The sequence below is a fragment of the Pseudopipra pipra genome, chromosome 6 (genome assembly GCF_036250125.1).
Source record: "Pseudopipra pipra isolate bDixPip1 chromosome 6, bDixPip1.hap1, whole genome shotgun sequence".
Classification (NCBI taxonomy): Eukaryota; Metazoa; Chordata; class Aves; order Passeriformes; family Pipridae; genus Pseudopipra; species Pseudopipra pipra.
The window spans coordinates 8,591,985-8,617,029 of record NC_087554.1 but is presented as its reverse complement, the minus strand read 5'-3'; the positions used below and the strand labels follow the sequence as shown (position 1 = coordinate 8,617,029).

The 25,045-nt window shown below is 40.1% G+C and overlaps 1 protein-coding gene across 4 annotated transcripts in view; it reads right to left on the bottom strand.

The window, feature by feature from the left end:
- HIPK3 (homeodomain interacting protein kinase 3) overlaps nucleotides 1-25,045 on the bottom strand; it is a 72,715-nt gene that overhangs the window by 44,678 nt on the left and 2,992 nt on the right. For all 4 annotated transcript variants that reach the window (XM_064657237.1, XM_064657240.1, XM_064657238.1 and 1 more), the window contains exon 2: nucleotides 11,428-12,523. In XM_064657237.1, coding sequence (XP_064513307.1) covers nucleotides 11,428-12,521 — 1,094 coding nt within the window. In that variant the 5' untranslated portion in view covers nucleotides 12,522-12,523. The remainder of the gene's footprint in view (nucleotides 1-11,427; nucleotides 12,524-25,045) is intronic.

Sequence of the window (25,045 nt, the reverse complement as noted above, 5' to 3'; positions counted from 1 at the left end):
CATACAGGCCTGCAGGAGAGTCAGTGGTCTCACATAAGCTCAGTCCTCCATACACACAGAATGAAAATGCTGAAGTGTCAAAAAATAGCTGCAGAACAGGGAATGGCATACAGGTGTGACCTCCATCCCATTTAGTAAATTAAATATCAGACTAAATTTAGGGGCTTCTCTTTTTATGTCAGATACCTCTACATTAGAAAAGGGTCAGGGGGAGTCATTTGATTATACTTGTACACAGGCTAATAATGATGCTACAGACAGAAATATAAAGAAAAAAAGGTGCTTCACATATGCAGATGCTTAATAATCATAACCAACGAAAACTCAGAAGAATCAGAGATTAAGTGAAACACAATTAGCGCTAATTTGGTTTAGGAAATGCTGAAGTTCTTCTTTCAGGGAGGCAACGAACTGCATGGCTACAAACTGACTAACCCAAATGGCCCATGGCACCACTCCATGAGCAACCACCCCTGTGGGACAGTCATTCAGAGGGCAGGGTGGAGTATTCTGCCACTAAGGACACATGCTAATTCCTAATTATCCTGCTATGTAACACCCTGCGGGGTTGCAGGTTTTTCCCTTGTTAAATATCTGTCAGTTCCGCAGCTTTTTTTTGGTAGGCTTTTTGCAGCAAAACAACCTCTGCCTATATTAAACACTACATTAAATCGGAAAATTACATAGAACAAAACAATATTAGGGATGAAAGTGATGCTGGTCATGTAAAAAACAGGTCAATGCCAACTCAGTGAGAGAAGACTCATATAGTTCATCTACTGGTGGGGCCAAGAGACCAGTAAAGAAACAGCAAGAAATAAACTTCAGCATCACTTTTTTTTGTGCCTCTCTCTACAGAAGTTACACAGCATAGTCAGACAGACACCAACTTTAACTACAGAGCTTTCCCAGCCACTCTGCACATCCGGGAAAGCTTTCAATTTAAGAATACTTTCTTACTGGAAATTGTTGAAATAATTCAAGGCTATATCAAAACCAAAGCACAGCCAGAAGCCATACCATATAATCTACAAATTACATCCTCCTGTTCTACTTTCTAGGGCTCTTGTTACCAAAAATGGCCCTCTGCTCCACTTCCAGCTACTCTTTCAGAGAAGTGAAGTGTTCAAAACCAGCTGCATCTCCACACAATGCTGTGTCCAGCACGATGTTAGAGCATGGCAACAAAGCTGGTGATGGGTCTGGAATATAAATCCTATGAGCAGCAGCTGAGGGAGCTGGGGGAGTTTACCCTGGAAAAAAAAGAGGTTCAGGGGAGACCTTATTTGCTCTCTACAACAACCTGAAAAGAGGTTGTGATGAGGTGGGGGTCAGCCTATTCTCCCAAGCAACAGGACAAGAGGAAAGAACCTCAAGTTGCACCAAGGAAGGTTCAGGTTGAATATAGGAAAAATTTCTTCCCTGTAAGAGTGACTAAGCATTAACAGGCTGCCCAGAGAAGTGGTGGAGTCACCCAGAGAACAAGTAGATGTGGTACTTCATGATATGGTTTAGCTGGCATGGTGGTGTTCGGTTGAAGGTTGGACTTGATGGCCCTGGAGCTCTTTTCCAATCTTAATGATTCTATGATGTCTGTGCAAGTACATCAGTGCACAGATATCATCCTCCTGCAAGCCCTTATGCTACTGCCAGAAACAGCTGGAGGTCTCTCCATCCCTGCTGTCACCCACTGGTAGCAGCCCACACAGAATTCAGGTAGTTCTCCAGAGAAGCCAAAAGCTATGGCACAGTCTCTGGATATACCATAAGACAAGGTCCAAACCCCATGGACTACAGACAACTTAGTGAACTCAAAAAACTGGCCACCTAGAGGACAGAGATGTTTAAATGCAGCTCAGAAACCATTTTTATAGTGACAGGGGGACAAGTGTGTGGAAACGCTGAAGAAAACTTCAAAGTATTAAAAACACAGTTAAAATACTCATAGGCAAATAACATACTTTATACAAAAAATACAAACCAGATCTTGACTGGATGGCAAGAAGTGAAAGAGAGAAAAATCAAGAGCTCAAAAATTTAAACATTACTGGGGATCAAAAAGGGCACTGAGAACAACATTCAGTGCTATTAGTGTGAACATTGCTTTTGCCATCAGATCTTTCTGGCAAGTACCAAGTGCTATTATTGATTTGCAACCTACAGCATACCCTACTAGTTTTTCCAGCTGATAAAACAACAGTAATATGCAGTTTAAAACCTTAATACAGTGTTGCATTTATATAAAAGCCTTGTACATAAGCGATGTGATGCCTGCAGTTTTTCAAAGAAGTCATGAAATGAACATGTTCAAAAGTTATCAGGGAATTGAATTTTATTGAAAGAATGTAACAAAAAATAATGAAAAACCCCTGTTCCAATTCAATTCCTAGAATCAGTTTTGGGCAATTAAAATACATTTTAAATTCACATTAATTTTGAATCTTCAACATTAAAATGTGTGTGCTACACTTAAACAATAAAGCAACTCTTGTGAAAGATTTCATCATAAAGTATTTGCCGGTTTAAAATATTTTGAACACTTAGAAAGACTTACTATAAGGGTGAGACCCTATCATTGTCAAAAACATCCAAGAAGGCATTCAAAACAATGGAATTCTGACTAAAGGGAACCATGTAAAGACACGATATTTTGTGAGAGATTGCTGCACTGTCCTGGGACAACAGAAATATCCTTGGTATTTACAATGGGGGAAATGTTCTTAAGGTAACATCATAGTTTCAGAATGCAACTTCTTCAAAATCCTATCTGTGAAATGCTTTTGGCTTGCTTCTCCCAGGCCCCTAATTCCATCTCACTTGTTAGAAGCTATTTTATTAACAGTCCAAACAAAAAAATCCCTCCAAAACATTTGCAGGATCAAGGACCTTCAAATATACAGTACAAGATTTATCAGTCCAGACATTTCAGGCAACTTATTTTCATACAAAGTGTAATTTTACTTAATTACATCTCAAATACTTGTTTTTATGTTAGACACCTCTAGCACTTTCCAAGTGGTTCCTGAATTCACAAAAGGGGTTTTTTTTCTTGTCAATGTTTTGGTTTTTAATTCTGTAGCATTTTATTGCTGGTTTTGGTCTGAATCCACGTGAGTGTTAAGTATCCTAGATGTGCTTACATTATTTATTTGCACTGGCTTAACCTGCTTGATTTTCAGATCAACTGAGAAACTTTTTGCCTTCTGTGGCTAATGGGATGAGCCCCCAGCTGTGGCACATCCTCTCCCTTTCACAGGCCATGCCAGCAGCTCGGCCAATCTTTGTATGTTCAGCCACGTGAAAGACTTTCCCCATGTCTGCTTCCTCCTCCTCACTCCTGTTGGATGCTGTGGGCTGATGCAGAAGACAGCCCTCACCCCCAAAACACTTCTTCAAACACAAGGATGTCAGGTGGGGCACACAGGGGCTGATGCACAGCCTTTGCTTTCAATCCCGCTGATTTAGATCGAGCACTGTCTGCTCTTACAACAGAAACGCACGGCCACATTTTCAAAAGAGGCCCAGTGGGAGCAATTAGACACAATATTTACAATTGCAACGCTGCAGCTACTACTGATATTTTCTGCAGCTACAGATACCTGATACATCCACGCTCACGTACGCACAGATGAACAGATCTTTGTGACATAAATATCAGTGCGGTGGGGGGAAAAAAAAAAAAAAAAGATCACATTTCAGTAGATCTATTTTAATGTGTGAAAAATAAAAGCTGCTTCCCAAGACCTTAGCCATGACAAACGGGTCTATCATTCAACCTCAGAAAAACGCAATACAGCAAGAACCAAGAGGGTTTTTGCCTTCAAAATTATGAAAGAATTTCCCTTCTGCTCAAACTGAAGCAATCTAAAGACCAAGAGAACGCTCATCTGAACTCTGACTTAAGTTGTTACTCCAGCCATCATGACTAACTTGAAATCTGGGCTGACATTACTAGAATCTCCACGGTACCTTCCAATGGTTCATGTGTTATCCCAGCTTATGTTACTCAGAAAATCTCTAGCTCAGAAAAACAACCAACCTGAAGGCTGGATGTCATTTCATCCATTCCCATCCCCATGATTCTCCTCTGGATCTTCAGCTAGGATTTAAAAAGAAAACAAAAACAAACAAAAAAACCAACAAACAAACAACCCCAAAGTTGCAAAATTACAGTAATCATGCCATTCTTTTCTACAGAAAAATTAAAAAAAAAAACCACAAACACAACAAAAGCAAAACCCCCACATCAGTATCAAAAAATCTACTCTTATTTTCTACTTCTATGAACAGAGAATAATAAGGTATTATAGACCATGATATGTTGATTAGAAAATAATGAGAGAATTGAAAATACATTTGTTATCAAACAGCTACATAAACATGAAGTTATGATGAGCTAAGATTGCCACTCCTGGATTATACTCATAATGTTTTTGGTTAGGTCCTAGTAATCATGAACTAGAAGTTTAAAATGGGAATTCAATAAAAAAAAATTAATGAGCAATATGCAAAAAAGTGCAAAGTCTTGCCAAATCAATAAAGCAATTTGTTCGCAGACACAAGCCACAAAACCTTATCTTCACATTAAGTTCCCTTCACTCAGATAAGGTTATAAACCAGCAGTCACAGCTCTGCAACTTTAAAGGAAGGAGGGGGGGAAACCTGCTAAGTGTCCCAATTCACTTGTAATGGCAATTCCTTACATTATCAGGACTTTCTTATATATCCTACTGGCAGTAACCATGCTCACAGCAGAGCAGCTGACTTTGAACATGCTGACCTTGAGCAAGCAAACGACCTTAGCAGCATGTACTTCTGGCTTATTTCACTGCAACAGCGAAACAGCCTCACCATCTATAGAAGTCTGGAGTCTCTGGCCACCACCCCTGACTATTTTAAGATATCCCAATACACTTCAGTGATGCACAGTTCAAAGTGATAGAATAACATCTGCTAGCATGTTGAAGTGCAAGTTGTTTACAGAGGCATTTTTAGCTTGTTCTCATACTGTGCTTCCCGAACTGACAGAAAAATCGATTTATTAATAGAGCTTTGCCTCTCATTTAAATATCTAACTCCCCCCAAATTTAATAAATATTGAGCAAGAATTTTAGGCATTGTGAAAGGAGAAAAAACAAGACATCCCACTCTAGATAAAGCTTATTTAGAAACTTCAAGTATGTGACACTAATGGGTGGACTTGAAAAGACACTTGCTTCCTGAAATGTCAATTCTGCACAACTTCTCCCCTTGGTCATCACTATAAAGAAAATCTGTATTAAGATAGGTATTTGTATACAGGTTTTTAACTGCTATTTTAAACATACAGAAGTTGTATGTTGATCTGATGTTACGAGAAGATAATCTCCTAACATCAACGGATGCAACGTTGTGTTACTGAGTCATAATAACCCATCCTGCTGACAACTCTAACTTAGAAAGAGAAAACATTCTATTTTTTAAAAAAAACACTCTCGGGAGTCACTGTCAGCTTGTGTTCTCTGGCATCCCTGGAGTGACAAGGGCTACGTCTAACCAAGTGACAAAGGCCACTGAGAAAACAAGCCTCTCCGGGAATTTATGGGCAGGAGAATTTTCTTCTAATTTTGAAGGAATGTGTGTAAGAAATCAAATAAATTGTATAAGTTTGAGGGGGGAAAAAAAAGCATAAGCTGTTGTTGGTTTACTCTGAAATTTAGCATGAAGCTGAAGAAGTCATAAATAAAAGCTGTTCTAGTACAACAGCCTCAGAGCACACACTGCCCTCCTCACTGGAGCCCTGCTCATGGGCAGTAATTAAGCCACATAGTTCAACTACTTTATTGTTTTTCCAAAACCCTTTAAAACAAGAGAGACCATATCAGATCAAATCACTCTCTGAGCCACAGCAGAACTGACTGGGCAAATGAAAACAGTGTCAGGAGCACAGGACACAATGACGGTCACTCTTCCTCTGTCCTCTCTGATCCTTCATAGTAGAGGAGGGTAGGAGAAGGAGAGGGGGAAAAGCCTGCTCTCATCCACCAGGAATACATCCAACAGCGATTTTTCCATCTCTCTGAGCTCCATTGCAACACTATTGACATTTGGCATTTTGTCTGGAACAACTCTGTTGATTAGCAACTATCCTTAGCTGGAAAGCTGGAGGGAGAATATCACTGTCCGATTCAGGAATGACTCCACTGAGTGCACCTACTCCCATCACTTGCTTTTCCTTACGAGTGCACTGCTGAATACCTGGGATCATATCTGACTACTGTCACCAGCAGAGCAGAAAAACATTTCCAAGCTACATGTGTCTCTTAATAATCAAGACACCTTCCATTCTGCCAGCTCTGAAGTTGTCCACCAGCCTACTGCAGGTTCAGTTGGTGCCCCATTTAATAAGGAGATCAATTATATTGCTTCCCACTCATCTCATTTTCCCAATGAATTTGACTATGCCAATCAGCAGTTTGCATACAGAGCACTGGAGGCCAAAAGGAACGTCCTTCCATCAAGGAACTGAGTGCTTGTTCTCCAAACATATTTTCAGTAAAGTTTCCAGCTGTGCTCTAACAGCAGTATAATCCAGCACACCACGGAGATGATGTTTGCTTCGGAGACAGGAGTTGAAACAACCATCGAGGTGGCCACATGAGCAACCAGACAAGCCACTGTTCAACTCCCTTTTGGTTGGCTGTGCACCAGGAGCACGCAATGAAGCAGCTCAGTCACTCCTACACCTGCAGTGGCTATTGGTAAGTCCATGATACGAGAAGGATTTTATGAACGATGAGCGTCGTAAGGTTTACTGAAGTCTCCGAGGAAGACAACCCAAATTAAATCAACATGAAGGTGATTCCCCGTGGAAAAAAAATGTGTTACCTCTGAATGCAACACTTCCCATGACAACAGAAATGAAGGTAACTTGGCTCCCTGAAGCAGATGGGCAGGACTACCTCGACCATCTCAGATCATTTGACTATTCTTGGAGGGCACTGCCATTTCAAAGCCCCTCTTCTCATAAATATTTCCCTAAATGCATCTCACCTCAGGAGAGAGGCAAAACAAAGGCAAGCAACTTCCAGAGGGAAACAGTATGCCCTGGGAAAACTTTCTGCCTTGCCAGATGAGCACAAAAGACTAGATTTAGAAATAAATGTTTTCATTCCGCTCCTCCACAGCCTCCCTGTGCGATAAGGGGAGAAAGAAGCTTTCCTTTTGGGATGCAACACTCCCCTTTTCACGATTTGGGGCACAGTGGACCAAAAGAACAGGAACATACTGATCATACCATGCCCATAAATGACAAAAGCTGCATCACCTAGGCTGTATGTAAGGGCATTTTCTTCTGAAAATGTACACACTGCCTAGTTATTTACCTCCCTAGATCACTCACAAAAGGTCAACAGTCTTAATGTGTGAGGCCAGCAGCAAAGAAAAGGCTTCAAATACCAGATCTCTCTAGTCCACAGCTATTAAAATCCAGACCAGCATAAAAACAGCATGTCGGCACAGACACTGTCTTTTAGGGAAAGAGTACAGAGAATAACATTTCATCTTTTAAACAAATAAAAAATAATCATCTGTGACTTCAGACAGTGTATTGTGGTTGGTATTTATTCATATCCATACTCTACAATTTCTAGCAATATAAGTCAAAGGTTTCCAAAAGGTAATGAAATGTCAAAATCTGTTTTTCGTACTTGTTTTAAACATTTTCTTATTTTCTCTTTGCTTGTCATAGTTGAAACAGGAAGACATCAAGTCATTATCACTCCATTTGGTTTGTTTCCATTTTTCTGCTTGTTTGTATCCTTTTAAAATTCAATTAGTCTCACTTTTTTAGGACCTCTCCTCATACAAAAGTACTGTAATATTTCCAATAGTCATCATTATGTCACCTCTCCTTCTGCTACAGGCTAAGTAGCAGCCCATTATTCATTCACCTGGCTGTACTATGTTCCATGCCTTAAATCCTAATCCTCTTATTACTTATTTTTCCAATTCATTACTCACTTCCTCTTACGGATGCAAAATACTGACACCAGCACTGAAAATAAACACTGTAACACTGGAGAATGCCACAAAGTCCATTCTCACAATCATTAGCTCACTATGGTCCCAAGAACAAAAAAAAAAAAAAAAGAAGTAGAGATAAGATTGGGGGGAAAAAAAAACAACAAACAACCTTTTCTCTGCAGCCCTGCTTCCCCTCAATCTACATCGTCATTTAAGGACATTTCATTCCATCCTCTTCTAAAATGTCAGATCCTAATGTAGGCATTTTAAAACAAAATGTTTCCTCTTATTAACTTACTTTCTTCAAACTCTCTCTGGCTGAGTGCTTTTACACATCAGAAGAGGCCAGGTTCCCATCACATCTACTTAGGAAATATCCACATAGATGTCAAAACCAGCACATTCTGCCTGTCACTCGAAGCAACCCTCATGCACTGTCATCTCTGACCAGGCAAAGATCCCCACTGTAACAGTTAAAAGTAAAAATCATGCCAGTACACACCCACCTTAGCACAGAAACCATTTTCAAAGATTGTACACAAGCATACGATGTGATCACACTAATAAAAAGAGTTGCTGTAGTGAACCAGCACTTTTTAAAAAACACTTCCAATTAGAACTCTAATTGGATTAACTTTGCTTGAAGTTTTAAATAAAAATCTATTTAAAAGACTACTTTCTTGTTAAGTAACTTAAAACAAACACATACCACTGAGCTTAAGGGACAAAAAGAAAAAATGTGGGGGAAAATATATTTCAATATCCCAATTGCTGCTTGTTTTAAAGGGTTTGTTTCAACATATTACAGTTAAACAAGCAAACCTGCACTATCACTCCCAGTCTTTTCCAATACAAAAAGCATTTAAGTACAGTTATATTTTATGAAGTAGCTCTTTATTTTATTGACCAAAAGCAGAGTTTCTTGCAAAATAAATTCCACCTCAATACAATGTATTCTCTGAAGGCCCTCCTCATTCTTCTTTAAGGTTTTTCTCTTCCCTGGCATCCTCTATTTTGAGACCTTTTGAATCAAAACCCTATTTTCTGATATTATTTACACTAGTCAGGTGTTTCCACAGGAATAAAGAAAAATGTTGACAAACTGCCAAGTTACACAAAGTTAATCTGAATCACACAACTGGTAGAGAGCTATGCATCTATGATGAAATCCAGCATGCTAAAAACCTTTTCAGTAGTAAAACTTTTGCTGAAAATAATCTTGATATATAGTATCTTTCTTTTTCAAAAATTATCTCAACCACAATTCAGATATTCATATAAATATAACACCAAAACCATTCAAGTAGATGGACCTTAATATTTTTCTTTTTTATGCCTTTTTTTGTTTCCAAAAATTACTGACCTAAATGCTACTTCAAAGAAGGATGATAAAACTATACAAAACAAAGAATATGATCTTCTACTGAGCAGCCTGAATATTTACAAAGCACTTAAATGCAACTCAGTAACTAGGCAATTTTAGGGGTACATGCCATATTAAGTATATGAATATCATTCGACATCACTGAGGTTACACAAGTACATGCACCCACAAATCTTATCTTATTCTGGGGGGGGAATGATATTTTAGAAAGTACATCCCCAAGGATCCCCACTTATTCACACTTCAGTGCAATACAAGCATCCAAAATGCACTCAAGGTGCCAAGGAGTTGCACACTGACCCTGCCAGCACATGGACCTGCTCAACCCAACCAGCAGGTCAAAATGCTAAAGAAACATGGAGCCAAGTGAAACAGAACTAGAGCTACTACATTTTTACATAGGCAGCTAAATAAGCACAACAACACTGTGTCTACTGAGCCATCTGAAACAGAACAAAACAAACATTTGAAAGCAGTTAGTTGAGACTGCAGTACTACAACAGGACCACCCAGCCCGGCTGTCCACAGGCTCCCCTTCCTCAGGGAGGGAGGAGGGAGAAGTGGCAGTAGCTCACAGTAATCTGTAATTGCTTCAAGAAATAAAAGAGCTAAAATAGGTATGAAAACATTCTCAGACCATGCACCTGGAGTGTCTGCTGGACTACAGATCTGTACAGAAGAGCTGACGTTAAGACAGTTGCCCTTGTCTAGAACCTCACAGAATTCATGCATCTTTTCAAGTCTGGCCCATTTTCGTCCTCAGGGGCCCAAATCCACAGTATCTGATGTGGGGTACAGCTATTGCACCAAAAGGGACTCTCTAGTGACTTAATTTCTTATTCCCTCTCGTGCACATTTTTGTATAACGTGGGCATGCATCAATCCATGTCGTTTCCCAATTTAGTTTTCTGTTGATGATCTCTGTGTAGTTTTTAAACCCTTTGCTGCAGTTTGCAATTAAGCAATAGAGAATGCAGGTGATGAATTGGAATATTTTATGTGAGCACTGTATATGAAGTGTTCTTGTTTACAAGCTACAGCCAAAAAATTAGTTAGATCCTTCTGGTAGGAACACCAGTCACTCATTTCATCAAGCCTAGAATTGCACTGCACAAGTTTTCCTTTCCAGAATGAATAGCTATAAAATATTTAAAATTTTCTTCAAAGTACTCATTATCCTAGTTTACTAGCTTTTGACTAAATTGGCAGACAGTCAATACACAGGGCATACTATTGCCAATGATGCAGAGCAGAACTGAAAAAGGTCTTCAACCAAGACAAGTTCAGCTTATGAGGAAGACAAAAGGAATAAATATCGATAATTTTTGAATGTCACACAGATTGGATCATTACATAAAGAAAGGTTTGAAAAACAAACAAACAAAAAAATCAAAAACATACATCCATTTTGAGGCAAATGAGAATGCAACCATGTATCAAAATCACTTTAAATGTCAGCCTGGTATCACCTTAAACATTTAAGTATCCTGTCACTCACTAACTCCAGCTGAAGTCCACTGCTGCTGAAGGCACTCAGTCAGAATGGAGTTTCTAAGAACTAAGGAAAATATTTACAAGTTCTGGAGAAAAACAGAGGCATTTACATAATCTTTGGCAACAGGATATAGAAGTATGGCACTTGTAGTACACTGTCCAGCTGCTTACAGGAAAAAACCCATCATCACATTAGGAAGGCAGGAAAGGCATCCTAAACAAGATAATTTTTTTCTCTTTTCCTTTGAAAAAGTCTCATCAGCAGTCTCAAAATAACAGTAAGTGATGACTTCAGAGTGCAACACAAAACATACTTCCAGAAAAAAAAAAAATCAACACAGTAAAAACATTCAAAGCAACTATTCACATTCCAAATGGTAAACAGCCACTTAACCTTCGTACGGTCTACGTTCTTAGACGGTTCTAATTTTTTCTAAATTATTCTTATTATTTACCTGGAATAGTAGTTCCTTAAGCCATTAACTTTAATAAGTGCTAAAACCTTGTTGCATTGAAGGTTAAAAAAAAAAATTAAAGACACTTACCTGTAATACCGAGATTGTAAATAAGTTGAACAAATAGTCTTTGATACATGGCTGGCAGACCCGAAGTCTATTACTTTGACCCGGTAAGGCTGCCGAACAGGATCCACCAACATAATGTTCTCTGGTTTGAGGTCAGCATGGATTAAACCCAGACTTTTTAATTTTTTCAGTGCAGTGGCCACCTGTTGCAGAATGGGCCGTATTACTTTGAGTTGCAGAGGGCTGAATTTGTTTTGCTTCAGGAAGTCGTACAAATTCTGTTCCAACATCTCAAAAACCAGGCAAGTGTGGTTGCGGTGCTGAAAGCACTCATAGGCTCTCACAAAGTTAAATTCATCAGCATTTTCAGTGCTTAGCCTCGCTAAGATGCTCACTTCTATTTGTCCCTGGCGCGCGTACGAAGGGTGATTCTTCAAGATTTTGATTGCCACAATCTCATTTGTCCCCCTCTTCCAGCACTTCACTACTTGTCCAAAGGTCCCTCTCCCAAGGAAATCCAGAACCTCGTACGTGTTTTTCACGGAGCACAGCACCTCGTGCTGCACTAACTGGTAATCTCCATCTCCGCTTGTGCCACTCGGTTTTGCAGTTGCAGCCGTCGTCACGACCGTCACCGGGTTCCCCACGCTGGTTTGCAACATTGCAGGCAGGATGGACAGTTCATCGACAATCTGCATCGTGCTGTTCTGATTATCCAGCTCCTCACTCTTACGCTTCAATCCACATCGCTGGGGTCCTTCCAGGATATCTGACTGGCTTCCTTGCGTCCCAGTCCGAGGTGCCTCTAGCTGAGGTTGCTGCACCCACGCTGCCAACGCTTTTGTAGCACCTGCGGTATTTTTTAAAGCAACAGCATTTGACTGCAACCAAAAGTTCTGTCCTCGAGGTCTGTCAAATGGGTTTTTAGTCTGAAAGAAAGTACTAACCCTGTGGGGAGAAATTCCAAAGTTTTTACCATTCACATAGATTTGCGGGTAGGTTCTTTCGTGGTACACGCAACTGCTTGGTTCTAGTTTGAGTTTCTTCACACTACAAAAGGCACTTGACTGGGTTTGATAAACATATGGTGGATAGACCAAGACTTGTGAGGCCATACCTACAGAGAAGATAAAAAGAAAAAAACAAGTGAAAATTCTACACGTGTCCCATGCTTTGCAGCAGCTTCTTCTAAAAAAATCAGGACGCGGGTATATTCTCCAAACGAGCCAGTCTAAAGTCGTTACATATTTAGTTTTTTGTGGCTGATACAAGGCCCTTATGCCTTACCAGAGCACACGCTTCAGCACACAGGGACTTTAACAGCAGCAGGTTACTGCAGTCAAGTGCACAGGGTAGGACTGAGATAGTCTGCAGCAAGCCGCTGCATGTAATTTTTCAAGTGCAGGACCTCCCTTTGTGCTATTAAAAACTCAGGTTTCATTTAAAACCTCCCAACTTCTACATACAAAAGTACCATAGTGTTCGGTAACATAACTGAACAACCCATTCAAATATTTGTCAGAGATGACATAAAATAACCCAGACATTCTTAACCGTGAGATAAAGCTACCTGTTATACAGGTAGACTTACTCCTTGGAAGCACCATCAGGCTTCAGAGAACAGACAGACAACGACACAACTGTCCAAGCTGGAAGAATTTCACTGTGATGAAAGCGAAAGTGATCGAGCCATGTGATGGGGCCCAAAATAACTTCGGGGCACGTGTATGTACACGAACGACCACAACTTTCCAGTAAATTACGATGTACAGTAATCTAATCCATTCACGGAAGGCAGGTGCTTTTCCCAAGTTATATTCCACCCCACTGCAGGAGTTCCAATATCAGTGACGCAGTCTTAGGGGGTAGAGGCACTGAATTTAACTTCCAGGTTTCCTCTTTCCACTGACCCTGCTGTCCCCTTCCAAACCTGTCAAACGCCAGCCTTAGTGTTTAGCATTACATGACAGAAAAGTCCAAGAAAAAGGCCCTGGACGGACCTCAGTGTAATTTGACAACAAGGTTTCATGGAAGTTATGGAAGTTATACCAGTCTGATCAGCTCCCAGAGACAAATTCAACACCAATAATACCTTAATTAAATCACTTAATCATACCAGGCACATGAAAATTCTGTTAATAGGTATTTAAATTGCAGATGAGTCACATAAAACTTGAGCCAGACATTGCAATGACTCCGATCAAATGAAAACTAACCAAATGCAAGGTGTAATTATTCTGAAGCTGTGATTTGATTTATGCAAATTAGCATTTAGATATCTTAAGAGCAATTAAAATAATCATACCAACACCTCAGTTTAGCATCCTCTAATGGGTTTTGTCCCAGCTGTAGCAGAAAACTTCAAAGTCCTTTCCTCCCCAAAGCTGTTTGCCCAGAGCCCGATGATGGAGAAGGCTGGAGACAGCCAGCAGCTGGGCTCTCTTCCCACCAAACATGATGGGACTGCCACTGGCCTCCTGCTTCACACCAAGAATTTAAGACTAACTATTAACCTCAAAACACAGGCAAAAATTCCCCAAATTCTTGAATTCCCTCCTAAATGACATACCTCATTACAACATGCCTAGTGCACAGCATAAGCATATTACTGACTACGGGACTTACCCTCTTTTCTATAATAATCGTATTTAAATAATTCACAGTTCAGGCCAACCTAAACCTTCTGTCAGCAGCCTACCATTCCTCCAGTTCTTCTGGGATGACTCAAATACCAGATTTGCCACATTTGCTCCAAAGACACCGAAATATCAAAATAACGCTTGGGGTTTTTTTCTTAACAATCTTTTCAAGGTTCCTGCTAAAAAATGCTCTGCTTGCTTTTTCACCAGAATCCTTGCTTACTCTTTGACACGCATGTGCATGACAGAAGTAAAATATACAACTTCAAAAAACTTTTACACTTCAAAAGCAAAGAAACTGTCCCTCTTCTCAAGGACTGGCATGTTATCCTACAGTTTGCTGACAGGAGGGTTCAGAGGCCCAGCATCACCTTCATGACTCAGAGACAAATCTAAATGCTGAGCCAGCCCAGAGGCACAGCCATACCACTAAGCTCCTGGGCAGAAACAGGTCCAGTGCACTTCCAAACAGGAGGGAGCTGGATGTCTGGCCCAGAGGAGAGAGGCTGGCTAAGCTGCAGCAACCCCAGCAGGTCCATTTGCCCTGGATCTGCCATAACCAAACAGCAAACGTTCCCAACATTTCACTTCTGGAGAAGGTATTTGCCCGTGCGAGCACATCACCAAAGCTGAGGGCATTAAATGAGGATGGTTACTTTAAAAAAAAGAAATAAACCCACACTGCAGTTAAGGATGTTTTCAGAAGACATGACAACAACACAGTGTGGGGGGAACAGGGGGAGGACAGTCCTCTAGCATGGCCAGAGGACAACTCAAATCCTCACCTGAGCCTATTGAGACCACTGGCATTCAAAAAAAGTGCAAGTTTTCTATAGCTCATGCTGTTCAAACCAGTCCAGAAGCTCTGGAAGCACACAGTCCCAGCTTTAACATTAATTTCAGTTGGACAAAAAAAGCCAGGCTATCTATCATCTTTTGGAGTTTGTGTGTTTCTTACAGACTTAACTACATGACCCTGAACTCCAACCACAGTAACAGCTCTGTTCTCAGATAAGAAGTGTTTACTGAGTTATCACAAGAACATTTGCAGCAACTCCAAAAAAAATTATAATTAAGCACTAAATAGAAGAGATAACATACCCTGGAAGAACAACCTTGGATACAATAATGAACTGCACTAAATCCGACTGAACAAAAAACAGTAAAATTTTACTCCAGAAAAATAAAAATGGTCTTGGTTTTTGTAGAAGCATCTCATTTCTTACCTTCCCCTAAACACTTCTTTGGTAGCTCCATTATTTTGCTTGTGTTTTTTTTTAAACATACGCTTCAAGATGTCAATCTCATTTGGACAAGCTACAACGTCTTCATAAGACCAATGAATGAGGTGTTCCTGTGAAACAGGTGCATGAAAATCCTGCACCTGAGACTGCTTAAAGACCCCTGCCACGCACTCATACGCAGTGCTCAGTACACATTTCAGACAGGGGCACCTTCCTCGCTCTACATTAACATATATGCAGAGAAATCCAACAGAGCATCATGTAACTAATCCAACACAACCAGTTTCTGGAGGCCTCTGTTTTGAGAAACTAAGTTTATAAATAGGATTGATTTGCCCCTACCCGGACGAAAACAAAGCCCCACAGTCAGCAGAGCTGCACAACAAACCTTGAAGAGAAAGGGAAAATACCACAACAGCCTCTACTATAACAGCACTGCCATAGTGTGGGGGCTTTTTTGTTGGTTTGGGGTTGTGGGTGGTTTGGTTTTTTGGTTCTGTTTTTTTCCTGTGTTGGTTTGCTTGTGCGGATTTTTAGGGGTTTTTTTTACTATTTTGGGGGATTCAGGTTACAATGCAATCCTATGTATAGCTACACTGGAAAGAGTAAAGACTTATCATGTTGCAGGGTTTTTTTGTTGTTATTTTTTTTACCAGGTCTCCTAGCAGAAGAAAAAAATACAGCACATTTCCACCTACCAGAGTGGATCTTTCTTCCCCCTCTTGTCACAAAACATTTCACTGAGTTTATCCATCTTTCTGCACAGTTCTTAGAGAGACTATTCCCACTTCCTCGTACAAACTGAAGCTTGTCAGGCTACATCTACATTAACAAGTCCAGCAGCAGAATAAGAGAGGGATGTGCAGAGCAAAGCAGCCAGTGCCAAAGGAAAACAAAACCCTTCTTTCTATTCTCATTTCAGGGAGGTTACTTGAGCCCAAACACTCATGAGCACCTGGTGCATATCTTCCATTTTAAAATTTAAGAATTTTAAAAAACCAAAGGCATGCACTAGAAGACCCCTTCGGAATGCAAATCAAAGCAGAGTAAACAAAACCATCAGAAGATGGACTGAAAAGTGCAATCCCCAGGTGACATAAGACAGCTACACAGGTAGCCTCCAGCTACTTGAGTAGTTTCAGACCTGTCTTTCAGTTTTAGTTGCAGGGAAGCCTGTCTGTTCCCCCTAAACCCATTTTTAAAGCCCTCTTCTCCTCCCTCAAGTGCAAGGAGAGCATCATAACTTCCCTCCAGCACAATGACTGCTCCTGAGCAGTGGCACACACAAGCTGAGGTTGACTCTAGAGTTCTCCAGTTTGCATTCTCCAATACTGAGGTTGCCTCACATGCCAGACACTGCCAGTGAATACTGCAGGGGATGTGGAAGAGAAAGTCTGTCTTGAGACACCTACCAAATATTATCACCTCTAGACAGGCTTCCTTCGAAGGAATGAGTCTTCTTGGTTTCAAGCACGGAGAACTGGGAAGACTACATTGGCTTATTAAACATTAAACTACATAAAATGTGTGACTTCTGATCAGAGTTAAGACTGGGAATTCTGTGCTTCTGAAGAAAGTACCAACAAACTAATGAAGTACGTAAATTCATTGTTAATTCATTTAAATAAACTAATAAATGCACTTTCACAAAGCGATGTCAATGGACTGGTGGCACTTTACTATTTGCCCCCCCCTCAGTCAGGCTTCTCTCTACAGAAACTGAGTAACAAACCACACAGACGTGTCTCAGCAAAATGAAACCCCTCTGCTTAACATCTTGCTAATGTTCACCTAACTGTAACAATGCTGGCAGTTCTAGGCAAATTTAGGAACACGACCAACTTGGCAGACTGGGACAACCTCGACAGGCACAGGCTGTTTCAGGCCTGACCACCATTAATAATTAACCATACACTGACATTTCCTCATGACCGAGTGAGGCGGGTGTGTAGCAGAGTAACTAGTTAGAAAGGCCACGAGCTGAAGAGGAATTGCCACATTACACCCTTAAGTCGTCTGCAAAATACACAGCTCCTTTTGCCTGCCCCAAGCGGTGCAATCACCCTGTTGTTGCCGGCGTAGTAAATCCCCGGCAGGCAAAGCCCAGCCAGCGGCACCCACCTAATAACAGAGTTAAACTGTAACTCAAGAAAACTTGTTTTCCCACTTCTTTAGGGCCTCCATCGGCAAGAACCGGTTCCAACATATTTGCACCCTTCTCGCAGCGCAGCTGGGGCATCGAGGGAGGCTTTCTAAAAGCTCAGGAACTTCCAGCAAATGCTCAATTTGAGCGGCGGGTGCTTACGCAATGTTTTGTTTACATTATGCATCACTTTGGAAACACTAAGGATACTAACTGCCGCTTTTCCCAGGTAAAACAATTGCTCTTTTTGCATTAGCTGACACTCAACTTCGCCAGTTATTTAGCAAATAGAGATCTGAATTGGGTGCCCTCTCTTTCCCCCCCCAGAAGAAACTTAATTACCAGTAGTAGCAGCACCTCTATGCCATTGTTTATTTTGGATATGTAGCCGAACAAGCTGTACTGATCCGAGTACTTTCATACCCATGACCCGTTCACCCTGAGGAATTCCCTTACTCCAGCCCTACGATTACTGACAAAGCACTGGCAATTGAGGTTTCGTGCAATTTATACAGGAAAAGATCCACAGACAGGGCAAAGTGTCCAGAAATACAAGCCCAGAGAGTCCTCCCACCCTCTGGCCACCTCAAAACCAGCTCTGTGAGCAGATCTGTGACCCACGGAAGGGAGGGAGCAGAGCAAAGGAGAAAGCATGAAGCTGTTTCAAGTAACACATGCCATGTGAATCGTTTCCTTGCGTAACCACAGAGGCAATTCTAGACATGAACTGCACAGGCACACACACACTCCACCACAGAAAACTCTGAGATGCAGAGGCAGCTGATGATACCTCACAAAAAAAGCCAACACCAAGTTCCAGGGGTAGCAACCAGAGGTACGCAAGTTTAATGACAAAAAAAAAAAAATTATTACAGTCTTTGATTAAAACACACAAGATATTTCCAAGCTCCAGAATTTTGGCCCATCGTACACCAAGAAAATTCAGTTGAGCTGATGGCAGCCTTTGCCCAACATAAAGCCTCAGTCCTGCACAGGTCAGTGGCAAAGGTCAAGGCTGAAAGGCCAAAGGTTGGTTGCAAGCTTGGGGAGAGTCTTAGCGGGAAGCAAATGATACAGGGATTAAATTTTGCATTTGTAAAACTTAGTTACTAAACACCTAAGAAAAATGTTACAGAGCTGACTTTAGATTTGTACAACATCAGAGATATTTTTAGTCAGGCACTACCGATGCTGCATTAATACCAGAAACGGAAAATCTAAATTCATTTAAGTGTGATACAAACTAGTCTCAATTGCACCATTGTCTCGATACTCGGAAGTAGAACTGACGCCATACACTGAACACATATTTTATATAAAATATCAGAGTGAACTCCTATGACTCAACGCTGTCGTTAGTGCCAGTAGCACTACTCAAGAATACAATGGCTATATTCACGTTTTCCGCAAATATCAAAAGCTAAATCTTGTGATATGACTGCAATCATAGCTAAGAAGATAAATGAAACAGTACTTCAAGCACTTTTTTTTTCCTCTGGGCAAGATGCTGTCGTCCAACTGAAAAGCAAAGCACAAGCAGTGCAGTATCAGCCATCAGCCCCGAATGAGAACATGCCCTCCAAATCAGAATGTGCCTCCATCAACACAAACAGCGCATTTCAACCAGCCAGGGCTTCGCCAGCCTAATCTCTTCTTTTAAAAGGCTAATTCTTTTAGAACCTGGAAACAGTAGGCACGCTGAAATAAAAGTCCAGAACAGTGGTATTTAGGAGAGCCCACACCTTCGCGTTCCCCACCACAGTAGTGCTGAAGGATCTGTTCAAACCACTGCTGCTGTCTGTCACAAGAGCAAGAGGGATCGAGGTGAGTAGAGAGGCAGGGCGTAAAGCCACACTTTTTCCATTGCTGTAAGTGTTTCCAAAAGATTTTGCCACCTTCCCTAAGGCAGAAATAAAATTTGATAGAGGGGATTAGCCCAAACTGCTGGTTGGTATATCACCTGTTCAAATGCCGCTGTCTTTTTAAAACAAACAAACTTCTTACACATGTGTGCCTGTCTTCCTTCTTATTTCCAGTAATTTTATTTTTGTTTCATTGCTTAATTTTGCCTTCTTAAGTCTGCTGGGCTTTTTTTAAAAACAGAAATGGACCAACCCCACTAAGCAATTTATTTAGAAGCTTCATTTTAGCATAGCTCTAGACAGTATCAAATGCAGCTCCTGTAAGGCTATAAATCAAGAGGGCTGTTTCCCTTGTAGATACCTCAGCTCCACATGCTGAGGTATCTACATGCATGCACATCAAGGGGTCCTATTCACCTAAAGTTCATCAAGTCCTCTAAACTATTCAAAGTGGAGGAAATTCATCCAAAATGGTCTTTCTCCCTCTTACCGTAAAAGATTTTCCCCTGGACAAAACAAAAGAATACACCATAAACCAGCACAACAATACAAAATTACTGTTCTCTCCACAGGACTTGCACGTTAAGTTTGCAACAGCACACACACAAATGGCCTGTCGAGCTCATTGAGTCTGACACGCGATGCAAAAATTTGCAAATCAGGCCCTCCTGTATCAAGGAGGTGAATACAACTGCTGCCTACACATTGAGAATTACCCAGCAGTAAGTAATGTTTGAGTTAGAACTTTCCCCAAACACATGGGGAAAAAAAAAAAAAGAAAATCAGTCTCTCTTCCCAGAGCATATTCATCTCCTTTTGCAATAAAAATATTAGAGTAAATAAGAACCTTAGCCTTTTTTTTTTTTTTTAAATCTGACTTAACTGCAAAATAATTAAGGCATTTAAGTCAACATGCTTACCTTGATTGATCTTTTTCTGCTGCAGTTTTCAGGTCAGTTGCCTCAGCTACATCCAGTAACAACTTTCAAACATATACACATTGAGATAAATACACATACACATAGTAAGTATACGTTTGAAAGGTATTTGTATATATACACAGACAGAAAAAAAAACTCTTCCAAGTCCTAGTATATTTCCCATAATAAAAATTCCTTAGTTAAAAGGAGTTTGATTATTCTGCCTTTATATATCAGGAGTTTTTCTTTCATTGTAAGCAACGTTGTCATGAAAATAGCATTAGTTGCTTACCGAAAATAGCTGTATAAATTAGATATGGCATATGTAGAACAATAAAGAAAGAAAGAACAGAGGAAAAAGAGGTGTTTACCTTTTTCAGATTTCTAAGGATGCAGAGGAAGCAGCATTTCCTACAGGTAAAAATCAGTGCATTAGAAATGCATACTGTCTCACAGAAGGATCAGCCTCTTGCCTCCTAATGAATCAATAACTGCAGCAACCCATATTATAATGTTTCCCAAAGCCACCAGTGCAAGAAATTTCTCCATCTTCTCTATGCACAGAAACTTATTGATTTAACTCTACAGAAAGGCAAAAAGAAAGGCAAGATTACATGCAGCACATGACCCCACTAGCTGGGGGTCATAATAATACTGGTAAATGTCCATCTCTTTTTTTCTCTGTTGTATTCCCTTCCATGTTTAATAATCTTCCCATTTGTGGCATAAATAAACTTTTAACGATCACTCTTATTTTAGTCTTCAAAAGAATGTTTAGACATCTCTGCAACCAAGTTTTAAAAACACGTTTAGTCTCAAGGAGCACTTGTCCCAAAGAGCTTCCAAAGTCTTTCTTGAGAAAAACTCCCACCATGTCCTCTTGCAGGGCTCAGAGCTGACACAGTCAAAGGAAGAAGTCTGCCCACAGCACATTACAAAAGCCAAATAGAAAAGGTATTAAAAACACCCCTTTAGCATCTCATGAAAGCAATCCATTCCTATTAGACTGAATATCAATTAATTTCATGAATCACTAAGTAAGTTGATATTAACAGACAGGGAAAGAGGAGGCAAGGAGCTTTTTTCTCCTCTTAGGAACAAAGCTGCTTCCTTCTCAAGGGGTTCACAAGTAAGATCCCAAACACCAAAATTCCTGCATTTAACAGATTCAAATACTGAAAAATAAAGATCTTGTGAGAACTTCTTCTATCCCTATAAGTAGTTTAAATCTTCAAAAACAATACGTGGAAAAAACCTCAAATGGAACAGACAGACTGTAGACAAGCAACCAATTCTAATAGTTCAAAAAAAAAAAAGAAAGAAAAGAATAATTGAAAGGAAAAGGGTAGAAAGCAGCAGATGACTGAAGTTTCTAGGAAAACACAGGAAGGAAGATGTTTACAAGACAATGATGCACATTAACAGCATTTCAGTCAAAAAGGCAGAAAGGCATCTTACAAGAAACAACTAAAAAGGCTTCTGGAAGTTGTGCAAGTTCCACCAATTGTTGTGTGCCAACACAGACAAACCCTGCATCATATGAAAGAGGAAAAAAAAAAAAGAACATGTTTTACTCAAACTAGCAGAATTAGGTAAAGGTTAACAGCATTTTTTTAAAAAAACACTGACAAAGGACCAAAACAAGGTAGTAAATAACACTGTTGAGACTGGAAACACAACAGAAGAAATGTAGGTTTGTATCTACATATGAAAAAGTAAATTACTTTTGTAAAAGTAAATAAATAAAGTTTCAGATAGATAATATTTATGAATATGTGATACTAGTGGTCACTCTTAGTTTCCAAAGGGAGCTTAGATCGCCAGTAAGAAAAGTTTCTTTGCTTGAAGTATTGTTTTATTTACCTTTTTAGCTATGATTGCAATCATATTGGTATCACAGGAGTTAGCTTTTGATATTTGGGGGAAATATGAATATAGCGATTTTTTTTAACACTTATTGGCACTGAAGTTGGTTTCCACTCTGCACTTTTGCCTTTATAGGTGAGCTTTCCCATGCAGACCTCAAGCCTACACTGGGTCCTTTCTGTGGGCAGGCACTTGCTTCAGTCTATTCCAGCAGGAACGGGGAAAGGTTCAGATGTCAGCTGACATCCACATCCCGAGGGAGCAGGCCTGGAGGGATCTGGTCACACTAATAAAAGCAGCAAACATCTTTGCAATGAAGACACTCCAGCCCCGCACAGAGCACAGCTGCACCAGTTATCACAATCCCAGCTGAAGTTGTTCTCCTGGCAATTCTTCCTGCCCAAGGACCAGTTTTGACATCTCACTTCATCATGGTGAGGAGACCCAATTTCATTTCTCAGTTCACCTTCTAACTGAGAGTCAAGTAAAACCAAAAGTAAACCCCTAAAACAACCCAAAGCAAGTTTTCTCAGGTACTGGTCCCAGCTTGCCCCAAGGCAACAGCCAAGCCAAGCTTTGTGATAAAAATCTTGCCTCACCCAGCAATTTAAGTTCCTTGGAAGTTAAAGTGTCCCTGTCACATAAAAATCAGCTCCAGGACAGCAGGGCCTGGTAACCTAAAGCAGCACAGCCTCCAGAACAGAGCAGGATCAGTGGATTACAGAGTGGTTTCCCACAGACATGGAAAGTGACTGTGGGCATCTCCAACCAGCAGCTACATCCTCCTCTTTTAATGGTGATGTTTATGGAATTCTGCATAGGTATTAGGACCTGAGCTTTTTTGTCCCTAAGCTTTCCACCCCTTATTCTAAATGGGTAGTTACTGAGGTGCTGTACATATTCAGCAGGTGATGTTTATACAAATACAAAGAGATTTTCATTTGACAATCACTGACTTTTTACATTAAAAGCATTGTTCGCATTTAACCTGGAACGTGCTTTTAAAAAGCACTAAAAAGTTTTCTACAACCGTTAAATTGATTTAGTAAGAGTGGAAAGAGTCATATGAGTTTAAGATTACTGATTTTAAAGACAGATTTTGATGGGAGTGTCCTTCATAACATTTAATAACAGTACTCTGTACATAAGAATCAAACTACTTTTTTAATATTGAGAGTTGCTGTGGCTTTGATCACACTAAAATACAGGAATTTATTTGTTGTGTCTGTTTTGTCTTTTGATATTTCACTGCATCTTATTTTATTGTTGTGTTTTGGAACTTGAACTTAACATTTTTCTACGCTTCATCTTATTACACCCAAATATTGTAGAACACAAGAGAGCTGGAGAAAAGGGAAAAACAGGAATATATTCCTTATTTACAAAAAGGAATATTTTCTAATCTTTTTCCGAAAACATAAGGTGAAAAAGACTGTACAAAAAGTTTACATAATACTGGACCTAAAAAATATGTATAGTTAATGATATAGGGAGAGGTATTTTGAAATTACACAACTCCAAGTCAAAGCATAAGAAAAATAACAGAACTGAACTACATGAGTTGACTTGCTTAAAAAACAGTTCAGTTATTTGGCTCTTCTTCCTTTTCCAAGCACAACTGCTATGCTAGAGACTAACTCCCATTTTTCAGAAAGTTATCCACTCTCAAAAATTAAGTGGAATATTAAGACAGTATATGAAAAAAAGTGACATAATGTGAAAAAATACTACAAAACTGTACAAAGACTATTCCCAAACTGCATCTAAACCCAAGGCTCACACCAACTCTTGCCATCTTTTTCAACGTTCATTATATTGAAATGAAACAACTGAAGAATTAAGGGGAGGGGGGAAAGAACAGCCCTGTAGGAAATGCTATCAAATAAAGTCACCAACAAAAATCCACTTTCATAATTACATGTTGTTCCCCTGCTCACCTGTCACTCAAAACTTAGTGCCTCTGAAAAAAAACAGAGCTACAATTTCTCTAGAAATCTGTTGAAGAGGTAGAGGCTCTAAATTAAAACAGTCCATGGGAGGGTAGGGGAAGCCAAGAACAGGTAACAGGATTTTCTAGGCTTTATCCTTCATTATAGGTTATTTCAGGTCAAAAAGAGGGTGTTCACTGCCTGTACAAGTCAGAAAAGGTAACCCATTACTAACCCATATCATAGGACTAGCTATTTAAAGTTGCTTTAAATCGAGTTAACATGGTCATTTCAGGTGCACTGTACACTCAGCAGCCATCTCTAACATGCTCAGTGCTCAATTCCTCATGTTTGGTTTTGTGCTTAACCCAGCCAGAGTTCTGAAATACAGTTTGAGATACCTAGAGATCCATCTCACACTTACCCAAAAAATGAGCTTTTCTTTCAGGACCTATTGAAAGTAATACATTATTTTCCACTCCACCTCTGATCGTCACTGAAGAGATCTGAAGAAATATAAATATTTCAGTGACTTAGGAACAGAGACATTAACTTAGTAAAAGCTCCCCAGCATCAAGCTGAACTCTTATTTCCCTCACTTTCAAAGGCAGGAAAATGTAATAGTTAGAGCAGCTGTGAGTTTACATAACACATCTACAGGACCATCACAGTTACAATGAAGAAGCACTAAGGATGTTTTCTTCATCAGATCAATCCCATGCCAAGACTTCTGAAAGTCTCCTCTAACTGCACTGAGTAACATCACCAGGGAATTGAAAAAACCTCGGAAAACACAAAATGGCACACACAAGCCTTTCTGAGGTCTGATAGGTGGAAGCTATTTCACAAAATTCAACAGCAAACTCATAACAGGTCAATGTTGGTATCGCCACCATCCTCCCTCCGTGTTTCTTCTTCCCTCGGCCGAGTATCACCAGGTGATATCAGGCCTGCTCTGCCCAACTCATACTTCTGTCAGTGGGCAGAGCAGTTTACCTCAGCTGTAATGCTCCTGCATATTGGATGATATCATTATC